The sequence below is a fragment of the Tyto alba genome, unplaced genomic scaffold (genome assembly GCF_018691265.1).
Source record: "Tyto alba isolate M040663 unplaced genomic scaffold, T.alba_DEE_v4.0 Super-Scaffold_10, whole genome shotgun sequence".
Lineage (NCBI taxonomy): Eukaryota > Metazoa > Chordata > Aves > Strigiformes > Tytonidae > Tyto > Tyto alba.
The window spans coordinates 26,487,506-26,503,108 of NW_024881262.1; the positions used below are offsets into that span (position 1 = coordinate 26,487,506).

Here is a 15,603-nt window from a genome sequence, read left to right on the forward strand (position 1 = left end):
ACTACTCTTATCAGATGAATTCTGACATAAATAATGTATACGACCAGTTGATAGTGTGTTTAAATGTCATTATATATGTATTTGAAAACTTAACAGATCATGGAAGAGCTAGTTTTGCATTCAGAGCCTTATTGTCACTTAATTACTGGGTATTAATATAACTTTATCTTGCTCACACATGTTCCTTTGTTACAGTTTTGGATACATAATATTAAATGGAGTAAAAATACACAAAGGGAAAATGGTATGAAAACCTAAACCTGAAGAATTATACCTGAAGAGCACAGATGAAAAGCATGCGTGTCTTGTGCAATAATGGCTATTGTGGTGCATGGTGCTCTGAGCAGGTGATGTTATCTCCACACAGAGCGACTCCTCTCACACACTAGAAATGTTGATGACAGTGAAAAGAGATTAAGGTTTCAATATCCTAATCTTACCACTTTTAATCCATCAAAAACTTTGCATTTTTTTTAAGTTGGCGGTTTTGACACTCCACACAAGGTACATGATTACTGCTAGAAAGCTTCAAAACTGCTAGGAAGATAAAATTCCTTCTGCTGGCGAATTAGAAAGAAAGCATGTTATGAAATATGGCTACACTAATAATAGAACATCCTTGTTATTCCTTCTTCCTACATTTCATTACACAGAGGTATTTAGCTAAGCTTTTATTAAGATCTGTGTTGGTGCAGTTAGCTGTTACTGGGTCTGTTTTTAAGCAGTGGCAATGTATGAAATTACCACAGTAGGTCTGTCTAACATTCCACTACCAAACAACATGTCTTCAGCAAGGGTCAATACTTTTTGCCCTGGAATATGGAATGCTAGAGGCTCTGCTCACAATAAATTGCATTAGGCCAGGTCTTTTTTTTTTTTTTTTTTTTTAATCAGTTCACTTTAGGATACAACCAGTAAACATGCCTGAAACTTCCTATAGTCATTTGCTTTATTTTAATCTAGCTCATCTTCCTTTTTAATGTACATTTTGCAATCTAACAGCTAAACGCTGAAACAGTCATTATTAATGAGGAAAAAGCCAGTGCATTTTAAAAATAGCAAAGAAAAAGGTACTCTTATGTTTGGTTTGTTGCAGTAGCTGAACAATATTTACTGTGGGCTTTTTTAAGTGCACTTTTAAAATTCTTAAAAAAAGCAGGGGGGGAAGGGTGAGGAAGCAGGTTCCATTTAGTAATGTTCTTATTTGACTCTTGAGGCCTTAACTAAACACATCGGTGATAATGAACCTTTATTTTTCATGATAGCCTCTTTAGCTGTACCTATAAACTCTTGTAAGTATCTGGCTTTCTTGTAAATGTTTTTGGTTTTGTATACTTAAGTGGAGCAGATCCTTGGGGAAAAACAAAAGTGAAATTAATAACTTAAACCTCTGCAAGCTACCTACTGCTCTGAGAGTCACGATGTTCTGACTACATGGGTTATTTGAGAAGCCATCAGGATTCCAAGTGATTTTAAATGGTTCTCTCGTCAGTCTGGCACAGATTTCCTTGTTTTCTTGTAAACCTAATTGAAATTGTTTAATTTGCCAGATGTTCCCTGAGATATTTTAATTCCATCTTCCTGAATATACTTCTGCTTGTACTACTCGGCAAATTAGTTTTTAATCAGTTTCTGTGCCATGCTCATTTATCCAGATAACAAATGTTAAAAAACTATGGTTTGACCCCTTCATATTCTTATATTAATGCGTTCCTTTTCCCAGTGTGCAGGAAACAGTTCACCTAGGCACAGATGCAAGTTCATGAGGAGTGGTTTCATCATAAATCCTCCAACAGTTTATTTTTGTCTTTCTTTAAGGGCAGAGGATGACATAGTAAGGTTTGATAAGATGATTACTTTAAGAGTATTAGGTTGGTTAGGCACTTACATGTGAGCTCTCCAGCGGAAAACACTACTTCATAAGTTATTTTGCTGACAGTGTTCCCATGACAGTGTTGGAAGAGCTATCATCATTTTCAGCCTGCCTATGACTTTCAGGGGTCTGTAGATTACTTCTGGACAGTCTGAAAAAGTAACCTTCCTTTCAAAGCGTGTTATTTATGGTATCAATTCTCCTTCCTCGCCGAATGAGGTACAGCAGACATTCTGTGTGAGCTAGACAGAAATTCTGGTACGGTCACAGTTTTCCTGCGGTCGAGGTTTGCTGCCTAGCTGGAGGATGCTCTGGTAGCAAAATGGAGCAGGCGGTAGCTGCCTGATCCACTTCTGGCGTGGAGCCGGCCCGGTGAAGGTGCATCTGCTGCCTCCAAGTCCCCCCAGGCGCTTCTGGGCACACGGGTGCTGCTGTGCAGGGTGGGGGGGGGGACCAGCGCAGTTCCGAGCTCTTCCGAGTTTCTTCCTCCAGCACCGAGCAGGAGGAGCCTTCCTCCGGGTTTGCTCGTGCCCCAGACGAGCGCGGTTTCCCCCAGACCCCGCCGTGCTTTATGCCTTTTAAGATTCTGGGCCCACCATGTCTTGGCCTGTCACAGCCTCTCCTCACAGAAACACACCTCGGCCACCCCACCGCCCTCGGTCTCCAGGAGCTCATTCCCTAAGCGAGCTTCAACACGCCTCTGAGGGCTGTGGTTTGGGGGGGGTGGGGGGGTGGGCTGAGGCGCGCTGTTCCCGCTGTTCCCCCCCCGCCCCGGGGTGCCCCACAGCGGGTAACGCCGCTTTTTCACACCCTCCACCGCGCCAGCCGTGTGCTTCGTCCCCTCCTTCCTCCTTCCCTCCCGCCTTCCCGCCCCGCCTCCTGTCAGCGCAGCGGCCCTTCCGGCGCCGGCTGAGGCGATGGCGGCGGGCGGCAGCGACCCGCGGGCGGCGGATGTGGAGGAGGACGCCTCGCAGCTCGTTTTTCCCAAAGGTGCGGAGGGCCCGGGGGCGGTGCGGGGGGCCCGGGGGCGGTGCGGGGGGCCCGGGGGCGGTGCGGGGGCCCGGGGCGGTGCGGGGGGCCCGGGGGCGGTGCGGGGGCCCGGGGCGGTGCGGGGGCCCGGGGGCGGTGCGGGGGCCCGGGGCGGGCGGCTCTGAGGGAACGGGCTGCCCCTTCCCGCCCCGCCGAGCGCAGCCTCGGGCCGCAGCGCAGCTCCGCGGCGCCCCACGCCGCCTAAACCGGGAGCAATACATCGCTTCTGTGTCTGTGGGGACCCCGGGACCGCTAAGATATGGCGGTCCTTACCGATGTGGACCGCTACGTGTGTGAACGGGAATTTTTAAAAAAAAAAAACCAACCCTCATGTCAGGTGATAGCAAAAAGATTTTTGTTTTTGATAATAAATTTTTCACTGATAACAAAATAATAATAATTTAACAGTTGTTTATTACAATTAAACAATATTCATCGATGCTTCTTGGCATTAGAATAGTGTTGCCTTTTAGAAAACCGGCTGCCTGGAGACCGAGTAGTAACTAGGACGCTAACAGTCTGTGTATATTTTTCAGAAAACTATTCAGTATCAATTCCAGAGCTGTATTTATGCCTCAGAGCAGCTCTGTAAGAGGATGGGGGCTGGGGAGAAGGCATCATGCTGCATTTTTGACTTATGAACAAAACCATAGTCCTGAAAGATTTTTTTTTTGATATTCTTACACTAAAATTGACCCATGTTCAGCCCAAGTTATTTTACTGCTCCATGCAAAATAGAGGTCGGCAGTCCCTTTCTAGCATTGCCCTGTGTCAGCCTGCTTTTATAAAACAGTGCCGGAGGGCACCCCAGGATGCAGCTTCTGATCCTGCTGCTTTGAACAGCCCGTACGGCTGATGTTGAAAGACCTTCTTGTTATTGGAATAAATATAGCGATGATGATGATGAACAAAACCAGAGTTGGCTAAAAAGGGGGGTGGGGGGGGGAATCTGTTAAGATCGGTTAAAACCTTTTTTTGATAATAAAATTTCAGTAGGCCAATTAACCTTTTAGGTAAATGGAGCCTTTTTTAAAACATTCAGCACCATCTGCATTTACTTTAAGAACTCAGAGGCTTCCAAAGCCCATAGACATCAATTCTGAATTTTTTGAGTATTACAGTTCTAAATATTATTTTCCAAAGCAAGTTGTACATTACTTAAATTCTGCCAAAAATGGGTGAAGAAGATGTATTGCAAAAATGTGACAAATCAGAAGGTTAGGGCTGCCAAAGTAAAATGTGTGGTCAAAAAGACAAACAAATAGGATTGTCACTCAGAGCGGTGTCATTTTTATAAGCATTTTCAGTATGACACGCTGCCCAATCGTTGGTGAAAGGGGTTGCACAATTGCCATGAAACACGTTGCTTATTTCCTTATTGCCCAAGGTTAAATTTACACACAGATCTTCTGTAAGTGCACATTTTCATCCGTGCTTCACATTTTTTTATGCCGGTGTTCACTCATTCATATGTAGAATTTGAAACTGCGGAAACTCTTCTAAATTCAGAAGTACATATGCTTCTCGAGCATCGTAAGCAACAAAATGAGAGTGCAGAAGATGAGCAGGAGCTTTCAGAAGTTTTCATGAAAACCTTGAACTACACAGCGCGCTTCAGCCGCTTCAAAAACCGTGAAACCATTGCCAGTGTCCGTAGGTGAGTGGAAAAGTTAGGGTATAAGGCTTTGCTGGCAAATTTGGTATATAATATACTGCTTTATGAAAGTACAGTTTAGTGGTGTCTCCTGATTCATACTATAATCCTGAATCTTGTCTTTCTGAAGAGCCATGAAATTTGATCATAATTCTTCATGGAGGGTTGTACTTTGTCTAGGTCAAGCCTTCTTAACTGCTTTGTTTTCAGTATTTCAATGATGGCTGGTTGCATTAAATGGGAGGATTTTCTAGACTTTATAGAGTAATTTGGGGGAAGTGGAGTTAACAGATGTGACTTTTTCTTCCTCCACGCAATTATATAATGAGTTGTTCCTCCTGGAAAAACATCGCCTTCAGTGCCAAAAGCAGAGTGAAGAAGATGTCTATTTGGTTTAGTTAATGTCCTTTCATATTTTCATCTTACTTCCAATTTCACCAAGTTGTGATCTTTCCTTACAGTTTGCTGCTCCAGAAAAAGCTACATAAATTTGAATTGGCATGTTTGGCTAACTTATGTCCTGAGACAGCCGAGGAAGCAAAAGCCTTGATTCCTAGGTGAGCATTTACATATCATAAAAAGCCTACTTTATACCTTCCTGTGATCTAAAGCCAGCCATGGGCAGATGCCCTCTCTTCAATCCAGCTCTGCTGACAGAAACAATTCTGGTCTTGGTCTTTCTTCACCTACCCATTGATCTGACAGTGAGGCACTATTTGTAAGTGTCCCTAATGCACTTCCAACAACAGTTACTGGATTAAGCGTAAACAGCTTAAATTGGGGTTCTTAGCCCATCTAGCTGTGTGTGTTGGGGGTTTTGTGTTGTTTTGGGGCAAATGACAGCGTTCCTATGAACTGTTTTGTGGATAATGTACAGGGGAGCATTAACTTCTTCATGTCTTGATTTGTTACCTCAGTCTGAGATAGGAGAGGGAACGAAACACTCATCTGAATTACAGCCTCTCCCTTACATGCTAAGATTTCATAGCAGGGCTGGACTGGATTATGAGCATGAGGCTACATGGACTTCATGTAGAGGTCCGTTTAAACCTGGACCTGTCTTGCCTTTTTGATAAAACATTTTGAAATTATTCAGCAAAAACTTCTGGGAAGGATGGAGTTTTAGTCACTTAAAGAGGAGTCACTGCACAGGGCTTTGAGTGGGACTTGTACAGTAATCTTACAGACGGTTCCTGGCGGTACCGTACAGGTGGGTGATGATGGTATGGAGACTGACGGGGGAGAACTACGGCTGACTGAAGTGAATCCAGCAGGGAAATTATTTCTAAAACCTTCCATGTACCCTCCTTGTTCTTATCTTGCAGCCTGGAGGGCCGATTTGAAGATGAGGAATTACAGCAGATTCTTGACGACATTCAGACTAAACGCAGCTTCCAGTACTAAAGTTAATCCTCAACCCCTTTATCTGAACAGAAAAACCTGGGAACTTTGTTTCTCAGCGCTCTGGACCAACCCAGCTCCAGGCTGAGTAAGGGCAGTTGTGGGCAGAGGGTGCTCCAGTGCTGTGTCATCCAGAGGTGCATTCAGTCTGGGGATCAGTGTAGTCCCCTGGGTTTGTTCCACATCTGTGTTTGCAAGGATGCCTGTATTGTGAGAGCCAAAGAACCTGAAAAGCCTTTTCCAGTGGCTCAAGGATTTGTTTCTTCCAAATCCCTCTCCCCGTTTTGGAAATTTTCAACATGTTTCTGTTTTTTTAGCAGAAATGTGGATGTGATTTCTTTTTTTTTTTTTTTTTTGTGAGCTTCTAAAAGAGAGGGAGAAACTTGTTCTTGACTCTCAGAAGATTTAGTCATGGGTGACATCAATTTCTGTGGTGATATTTTTGTTAGTTGTGGGGTTTTCTTTTAATTTTTTTATTATTTGATCAGGACAGTGGATTTTTACAGCTTCAGTAATTTTCTATTGTTGTTTAGTGTAAATTAAAAGATATTTCTAATTAAGGCTGTGTGTTTTATAAACATTAGGTGCATATTATGATTTTTATTAATAAGGATGTTTTTGACAAGTAGATCCTGTGATGATTAACCTGTGTTGGAGGTTTCCAGGTGTGTAATAACACAAGTACAATTTAGGACAGGTCGGACAGGCGTTACTATGATTACAGTGAGAGAACATTTGGGCAGCATCTCCCTCTCTTCTCCTCTGTTCTCTGCCAAGTGATCGCAGAGACCCAACCTATATACTGTTTCAGAAAGTGAAAAGGTGAGGAAGAAACAATCGTTTTGATGTTAACAAAGTCAGCTATCCATCCTGGCGGAGACAGAGTCCTTAAGTAGCTTGCTAACTGCCACAATCAAACAGTAAATGAGGTGATGCTAGGGAGGGATGGCTCTTGGAGCCTGGGGGAGCAGCACAGCCAGTATTACCTTAGCAGGGGAGTTGGCAACAATCATGGACTGTTAGCTTTTAGTTGAAAGCAGTGTTCTTTTAGTTAGATTAAACTTCTTAGCCAATTCTCTCAAAACATAGTAATTTTACCACCACACCTGAAAGAAGGACAATTTTGCAGGAAAGAGCAGCTGGGACAAAGAGAGAAGATAGGTGTGGTAAGGCACTACTTGTGATGATAAGCAGTAGAGTTTCACTGATTTTGCAAAAGGGAGAGAAATAACATGTTATTTTAGCTCTTAACTGGAAACTCAATATTGCTGCCATACCGAAAGGCCAAGCTGGTTACCTCATCTGAAGCACTTCACCTCAAACAGCATTTATTTCTGTGCCTGAGTGTCATTACGTCTCCTGCAAACCAATAAACCAGACGTGCCTTTCCAGTCAACCACAGTAACTTTCACTGGATCAGAATAATGCTAACTGCGGAACAGAGGTAAAAGCAGGGTGGCATAGCTGAATCTTTATTTTATAAAGCTCAGTGGCCCCTCAGGCCTGCCGCGCACGCGCGCGTCCCTTTCGCGCCTCACACCCGCGCGGGGAAAGGTCACGCGGGGGGGGGGGGGGGGGGGAGAGCGCCGGAGTTTTCCGTTGGCGCAGGCGCGAGCCGCCGCGCGCGCCTGCGCCCCTGGCTCGCGGTGCCCTCCCCCTCGCGGGCTGTTGGGGCCGCCCCCTCGCGCACGCCGAGCGCGTTGACGTTGGGCGCGTGCGCCGGCCCGGTCGCTGGTGGGGGGAAGGAAGATGGCGGCGGGCGGGGACCGAGGCTCGTGAGGCGGCAGCGGCGGCGGCTTCCGGGGCCGGAGGGGCGAGGAGCGGAGCGATAGGCGGCGTGGCGCGGAGCCGGGGTACGAGAGACCGACTGGGCGGTGAGTGCGGCGCGGTGTTGGGGCGCTGGCGGGGCGTGGCGCGGCGGTGAGCGGCTGGGGAAGTGCGGCGGCCGCCTCCGCCATTTTTAGGCCGCGGCCCAGGAGCGGGGCGGCCGCGGCCGGGAAGAGGCCGAGCGCCGGCGCGGCCCGCCAGCGGCTGGGGGTTGGGTGCGGCAGCGAGGGGCCCCAGCGCCCTCGGGAGCGCGGGGCCCAGGCCGCGCCCGCGGGATGAGGTAAGCGCAGGGCCCGGTTCCGCGGCGTCGCGCCCGCGGGGTGGGGTGCGCTGGAGGGCTGAGGTGGCGGTGAAGGCTGAGGCTGGCAGTAGGCAGCTGGTCCCCTTTCCTGACTGCTGCACAGGCGTGTGCTGGTGGCCTCGCCCGAGTGTCTCAATCCTGCTTTTTTTTTTTTTACTTTTTTTTTTTCTTTAAATACCGTTTTTTCTTCCGCCTTGGATTTGAGCGGGGATGGGGTTGTGACCGCTTAAAGGTACGACGTAGGAAGCCCTAGCCATTACGGGTAGATACAGCCATGTGCACCGGGCAATTGCTTATCCTGGGAGGGTGAATGGAGCTCATGATGATAAGGTGGCACATTCCGCTGACGGAGACTCACCAGTCTGGGATTATGACATGGGTGGCAAACCTAGGCGACCTGTTAAATTCGAAAAAATACTTAAGCATTTTTTTGTTGGAGAGAACTCATTAAACTTTGTTTCTTCCTGAAGATGGATTTTACTTTTTCTTGCTGACTGTTAGCATCTTTGTTATGAGTAAATAGCTGTACAGTTTCAAGTACAATATTTTGAAATATTGGTATTCATTTGAGCACATCTATTTGTTGTACAAAAGTTGTTATAGGTAAGTAGTTCTGTACTCTGATAGTTTTGTATCTCGTTATATTCTTAATTGCGATTTGAGTAGTATTTGGGAATCTGTTTTCCTATGCAGACGTTAGTCCCTCATCCTTCTCCTTGCAACAGATGTTTATTCTTTTTATGCTTTCCTAACTTAACCTGTTCTATCCTTCCCTTAAGAAAGGCACTACTACGTGCCTATTTGTCAGAGAGTTTATAGTATGCAAACAATATTGTGTCAAAATACTTTGGGGTTCCCTCCTCTGGAATTCTTTGTCAGCTAAATGGACTTCTAGTGCTCAACAATTTGCTGCAATATTCTGCCATCATCTTTATTATAGGAATATATAATCATAAAACATATTTAAAAATCTGTTTCTTGACATCTTGTTCAGTTGTGCTGTGGTATTTATAATGGGGAGATCTGAAAATGTAGTTAAAAGACTTCTCATTTAAACACTGTCAGCACAATAAGAAAAAACTGGCATGTCTTTAATTGCTTTGCTATGAGCATTTTTAGAGTTCTCTGCCCAACTGCTCTACAGTTTAGAAGGTACACTATACACAGCCTTCCTGTGTTTGACCATTTCAGAAGTGTATGGAACTGCCAGATTATACTAAGAGCATGAATTTTGAGAAATAAATATTGAAAGGTGGGGAAAAAGCAAATCTGTTTGAGCTGCAGAGAATGTTAGGTGTGTACATTTAATACTCCTAGAGCTGCTAACACTTTTAAACAGAAATGTCAGTCACCAGCCAATGTCAGCCAAACACCATGCAGCTGTTCGCTCACCCTCCCCTTCCTGAGGAGAGAATTGGAGGGGTAAAGGGAGACTTGTAAGTTGAGACAAAAACAGTTTAATAATTGAAATAAAATAAAACAATAATAGCAATCATAGAAAGTACAAACAGGTAATGTACAGTGCAGTTGTTCACCACCCGCTGACTGATACCCAGCCAGTTCCCAGCTTGCAATCCCAGTAAAGCCAAGATCCTGAAACTGCAATCATGGAAGCAAGAAAGAACTCTTCCCTTCCCAGCTGACTCTGCTCTATATACTGAGCGTAATGTTACATGATACGGAATATTTCATTTCATTGGCCAGTTTGGGTCCGGTGCTCTGGCCATGCTCCCTCCCAGCTGCTTGTGTACTTACAGATGAGCAGGACATGGAAGGTTGGAAAGTCTTTGATCTCTTAGGAACAACTGAAAACACCGGTGTATTATTGACATTCTTCTGATACCAAATCCCATGCTGAATCCAAAGCACAACACTATTCTAGCTGCTAAGAAGAAAAATTAACTCTATCCCAGCCAAAACCAGGACATCACTGTAAACAGTTAAAGTCTTCCCCTCTTATCTGAAATGCTGGTCCTCCCTTGAATCCTTGCAGCAGTAAACATTAGACTGTTTGGACTGTTCAAATTGAAAATTTCTCATTGGTTTTCTATTCTTGTTATCGGCAGAAGTTAACGTGGGAAGTAATAATGTAGTGGTCTTAAGTTGTGCTTGAGATAGAGGTACTAGAAATGCCTTCTTTTGCAGCAAAGAGAGGCCTTGATCTGAGGAGGGGATGAGAAATATTCTGGTTTGTACCCATCCCTAGCAGGTGTCTTAGTCTTCAGACTCATCCAAAAAAAATATCCTGGAGAAGACTTTTGGTTGAGTAGGAATATGGAAGAAATACAGTTTAACTTTTTACTGAGTTGATTCCATGCAAAATATGTCACTTTTTGCCTCTGCTAGCCACAGGCTTGTTATTTAGGGAATTTCCATAGTTGGTTTACTAATGCTGGAAATCAAAATAATTTTAACCTTGCCCAGATGTTACACTAGCTTATAATTTAGGAAACTGCTCATATCTTTGTGCAGGGAAGTTAAAAAACAAGCTGAAAACTTTATCTGTAGTGTGTTTGTGAATTTTACAAAGCTTTATTTGCTGTATTTTCATTCCTGGTACTGTATCATTTTGTTATTGAGAGTTCTATACAAAGTAAAAAGACAGATACGCAGATGTGATTGATATAGTTTATGAAGAAATACCACTGATAAGTAAACCTTGGTTAAATTGAACATTGTTACAGCTTAATGGTGGGGAGGGCATAGGGTAAAGATCTTTCAAAAGATTAAAACCTTAAAGCAATCTTAGTTTCTTTCTCTTATCATAGAGAATCTCTGAAAGTAGGAGCAGAGAAGTAGACTTTTTGATAGCTAAATAGTTCTTTGTTGTTTACATTTTGTTATTATTTGTTTCGCTTCAATTAAGAGTGTACATGATCCCATATTTTCAAAATGGTGCTAAACTTAACAGCAATCCATTCTTGATCACTAGTAGCTAAAAAAACCTACTCAGCATCTAATAGAATGTAATTTCTGGTTCAACCAGCTCTCCACATTCAGGCTAGTGTACCAGTCATTCTGTTGTGAAACTTGAAATGTGATATGAAGTACATATTTACCAGGAAAGAAAGTAAGCTAGTTTCTCTTCTGTTGTGCAATATTACTTTTGATAACATGTTTAGTGTAAAGACAGTGCGTGCACGGCTATGTGAAATACTGGTGAAAATTGTTCTTCAGTTTGTGGTAATGTCGATTAAAGTTTGTGGTGGGAAAAAGTAAGACCTGAATTTGTTACAGCATAGTAGAAGCCTGTGCTTTTGTGGAGGCTGTAATTAGAAAAGTGGCTAAGCATTCCAGCCTGTCATTGTTAGCTTATTTTAAAAGGTTTTATTTCAAGCTTCTTTCCCTTGTCTAGAGGGGACTTGATTTAAAGAAGAAAAAAAAAAATCAAAAAACAAAACAAGCAAAAAAAATAACCGAGAAATAAACATGAAAACTGTAGTACTTTTTAGTAGCTTGGGTACCAGTCAGAACGTTTGAGTTTAAATCTATTACTGACTTGGTACTTTCCCCTGAGCCATTATACTTCTTTGGGACAGTTCCTTCATATTTGCTTTGAGTGATCACAGTTACGATTTGTAAGGCATTCTTTGGATGTGGAGGGATACTAGATACTAGAGAGAAAAATAATTCCATGCTTTGAAACTAAAGTAACCAATATTGTTCCTGTTTTCCTTCTGCACCAAATGATAAAATGGAACAGGTATGAATCTGTGTAGTAAGAATGGCCGTGATAAATAGATCCCAGTTTATCCAGGAAGCTGTGTACCTGGTTTTCACTTGAGAGAAAAAAAAAACCCAGAGCTGTCCATTAAGATACCTTGTTGAACAAGAAGAATAAGTGCAACTTCCATAGTATGGGATAATCTTTAATGCTGAAAATCCATGTAAATTTATTTTAAGGATTGAAAAATGTACTGATAATAATCTAGTAATAATGAATTGTACTGAATAAGTTGCAGTGAAGTCTTACCAGGATTTGGTGGTTCTGTTCTAAGCAGTTTCTTCAGTCATTGCTTTTATCACAATTGGTCTCAGTTGTAGGAGGAAAGACTTGCTCTGCAGTATTAAACTTTACTGTTGACTAACCCTTGTTGATTAAAACTTTTGTTGTACACAAACATTTCAAACAGTTACGTGGAAGTATTCTTACACATACGTAGATGTCATGTGATACAAAGAACAACAACTTGTGAGCTCATTGCTGTTTGTAGAATGAAATGTGCTTGTTCAAAAAAAATAAATTCTGTTCGTTTTTGAAGCTTTGAAAATGTTATCAGTGAAATTGTAAATTTTATGTAACATAACATTTTTAGTTATTTAAAATAATTAAAATATTCTGCTGCCTGTCTTCTTTCTACCAGAGTTTCTGCAACGGTGCAGGCGGCTGTACAGGGGGACCCTTTCTGGGAGCAGAAGTACGATGTTTGTTTGGTTTGAACCTGGCTCAGTTTTCTGTTTTGGCCTGTCTCTTAGAAACACTGGTTCTGGAACTGGTGAGGTGGTAGGGAAAGAGGAGGTGACAGGAAACATGTCCCTGCCATGGTACTGACTTGTGCTGCGCTGACTGACTGTAACCATGTGTTGAAAGGCAATATGCACTGTTCTTAGTTAATATGGTAGCTATATCAGCTCTTCATAAAATACATCCCTAAATGTTTAAGATCATGTCTACTTAGTACCAAGTTTTAATTTAAGGCAGCTGGTAGTGAAGCTTGGAATTTAGATATACCCGTCATCACTCACCTGTAACTTTACCCAAAAGTGAGTACCCTTGAATTGAAGAGTGTGGCAGGATAGGCCAAAAGCAGTTTTGGATCTAAAAATGTAGATACGTTGACACTGATCAGCTCTGTATAATGGTGTTTTATACACTTCAAGATGAACACACAGATGCTTGAAATAATTCATGCTTCTTGGGTTTAAAAATTTGAGGGATCCTTTAAATCATTTTCCCACATCTGAAAGAAACAGGATACAAAAGCATATCTTAATGTGTCCTTTTTGTAAAGGGAGACCAGAGGCTGCTAAGCAAGGAGTCTGTAGTATTTTATGGGTTTGGTGTAGTTTTTGTGTTTGTTATGAAGTTTTGGCAGCACAGTGCTTTTTATTTTATCATGGGTGTGTGAGTATTCATCTACAAATTTGAATCTGGCAGGAGCAGCACTTGAGCTGGAGAAGTAGTGCCACAGCTCCAGCTGATGCAAGTGCTTGACTTACAGCCTGAGGACTGTGTCATGGTGCAGCTCTACCTTGTCTGGTGTCCATATGCAGTCATCCAAACTGGCATCACAGCCCAAAGTATGAACTTTCCCTGTTTCTGGTGATTTGATTTTTCTCCTGTGTCAGTAGAGGCATTCCTGGAACTCCACAGTCAGTTGGCTGAGAAGCTGCTGTGGGTTTTGACTAACGTTAGCAAAAAAAAGTCTCAACACAGAGCAGTTTCTTAGGTGGATGGCCAGTGTGGTCACCAGATGTTCATGTTGACATAAAGGAGCGGTCATGTAGGACAGGAACACACAGTTGGGGTCAAGGTGGGACTGCTTTTTGTGGTGTCAGCAGTTTTAGGTTGGGTTCAGGTCATTATGGAACTTGATCTCAGCAATCCTCTAGACTCTTCCCACAGTGCTGAAGTTCTCTCAGTAGCTACTGCCGCAGTTAAATTGTGTGATCACAATGAGCAGTCATGCTTCCTACCGTTGTCCTCCTTCCTCCAACCCCAGTAAAAATCACCACCTAATTTTGAAAATGCCTTTTTTTCCTATTGGGGCATGTTTGTAAGCAAACAGATATGCTTCTTTTCTGATAGTAGTGAAATTTTATGATTATATCACAAGAAGAATTGTAGATTGCCCAAATTTGCAAGTGGGACCTCAGGCTGAGTAAGTATTAATATAGTATGTTCATTCTGTGATATTTGTACTGTTCCTGAGTTTGGAGTTACATTCATACTCGAGTGAGTCATCAGACCATGTTTTGCAATCTTTTTCTACTGGTAGGTGCAAATATTTTGGTCTCCTCAGCAAATGTAATCCTAATAAATAAAGCTATCTATTTCTAATAATATCTTCTGTAAACCCTTGACTAATATAATAAGCTACAGCTGCCAAGCTTTCTGTACAGTAAGATGAAAATACTGACCTAGAACTGTTGACTGAAGTGCTGCTTTTGCCAAGAAAGCTTGCTGATATTCTCAAGGCAGGCGATACAAAGTAGGAAAGAAATGCCAAGGGATTTTACTTCTTTGGAGAAATCCAGTTTTCAAAACTGAAGCTCTCTGGTGAAAAGTATTTCTACTGAATTGCCATTCTCATGAGGAGCTTGAGTCTTCCTGTAATTGGGGAAAATCTTGCTCTTTGAAAGGCTCTGTGTGGACTTGATACACGTGAACTTAAATTTCCTTTACTGAGAAATGTATTGATAGAGAAGATGAACACATGCTTTTATTGAACAGTACTAAATGGTAAATGTAAAGACTGTTTACTAAAGAAGATTGAATGTGGTCATTAAGCAGCATGTATACAAATCTCTGTAATCATATACAGGCATTTGCATGGCTCATGATTCACAGGGAAAGCCCAGAAAACTTACGTTCCTGGAGAAGTTGGCTGTGTGATTCCAGTTAAAAGCAAGTGTATTTCTAATTCATTTTCAGTTGTGCAGTCAAGTGGTGAATACATCAGCCATCAGTTTAGAAAGTGTTACAGTATTGAAAGTTCCTTGATAAAGAAGAATCTCTATTGACTGTGTTTTAAAATAAGTGCATTTCTGACAAAACTTTTAGAACTGCTTGAGTGATATTATATAGACTTTTAAACACTGAGACCTTAAAATTACAACAGCTAGCACAGTTTAATTTTTCCTGTTTTAAGTTTGTTCCTCATTGGATTAAACAGTTTCTAGCCTAACCAGTAGTAAACAGGGATTGTGCATTTATTTTCTACACCAAACTGTGGCAAAAGAGTCACTTGTATTTATGCTAGACTTTTGAATCTTAACTGGAATAGATACTGAGAAGCTATGCTTTTGAATTCTGTCTTTATCCACATAATCTACAGTCAGAACCTTACTTCAACAAAGTAGAGAAAAAGTGCTGTTTTCTCAAAGTGCTATTTTCTTCCACAATTTGCCTAATTTTTGGAGGGGGTTAGGATTTGTGGTTTGGTTTGGGTTTTTTTTGTTTGTTTGTTTGTGTTTGTTGTTTTTTTTTTTTTTTTTTAAAAAAAACTTCTCCAATTCAGCAAGTCAATAATGGGGAGCATTGTTAAAGTAATTGTGATTTGCATTTCTCTGTCAGGGTCCATAAGGCTTGATAAGCAGCATTGTGTGATTTGATAAAGTTTAAATTGTTTTCTCCAATGCTACTACTTTTGTTTAAGGATGTCTCTGTGTTAGCTATGTTTGGGCATAGCAACTGTAGGCATTATACTGCATCTTTTGCTGTAAACATAGCTGCTAATTTAACTGCTTGAAAACCTTAAGTTTTGGTTTTTAGGGGTGGTGGAGGGAACATAACAA

At 42.2% G+C, this 15,603-nt stretch overlaps 2 protein-coding genes across 12 annotated transcripts in view; both read left to right on the forward strand.

Moving 5' to 3' along the window:
* Positions 1 to 2,768: 2,768 nt before the first annotated feature.
* POLR2D (RNA polymerase II subunit D) lies at positions 2,769 to 6,518 on the forward strand. The gene is made up of 4 exons (XM_042801186.1): positions 2,769 to 2,863; positions 4,379 to 4,559; positions 5,018 to 5,113; positions 5,882 to 6,518. Exons 1-4 carry the CDS (start codon positions 2,791 to 2,793, stop codon positions 5,958 to 5,960), a joined length of 429 nt encoding a protein of 142 aa, XP_042657120.1. The 5' UTR covers positions 2,769 to 2,790; the 3' UTR covers positions 5,961 to 6,518.
* A 1,165-nt stretch (positions 6,519 to 7,683) lies between these two features.
* The window catches only part of WDR33 (WD repeat domain 33), a 72,043-nt gene continuing 64,123 nt past the window's right edge, over positions 7,684 to 15,603 (forward strand). For 10 of the 11 annotated variants that reach the window (XM_032990586.2, XM_042797997.1, XM_042798006.1 and 7 more), the window contains exon 1: positions 7,684 to 7,831. The gene's annotated coding sequence lies outside the window, so the exon portion shown is untranslated. The remainder of the gene's footprint in view (positions 7,832 to 15,603) is intronic. The other variant, XM_042797990.1, reaches the window with a different exon arrangement.

Excerpts from the sequence above, each read along its gene's own strand:
- POLR2D (XM_042801186.1), top strand. The coding sequence starts at position 2,791 with ATGGCGGCGGGCGGCAGCGACCCGCGGGCGGCGGATGTGGAGGAGGAC. Across the intron at positions 2,864-4,378 it reads GCAGCTCGTTTTTCCCAAAG|AATTTGAAACTGCGGAAACT; the intron begins GTGCGGAGGGCC and ends ATTCATATGTAG. Across the intron at positions 5,114-5,881 it reads GCAAAAGCCTTGATTCCTAG|CCTGGAGGGCCGATTTGAAG; the intron begins GTGAGCATTTAC and ends CTTATCTTGCAG.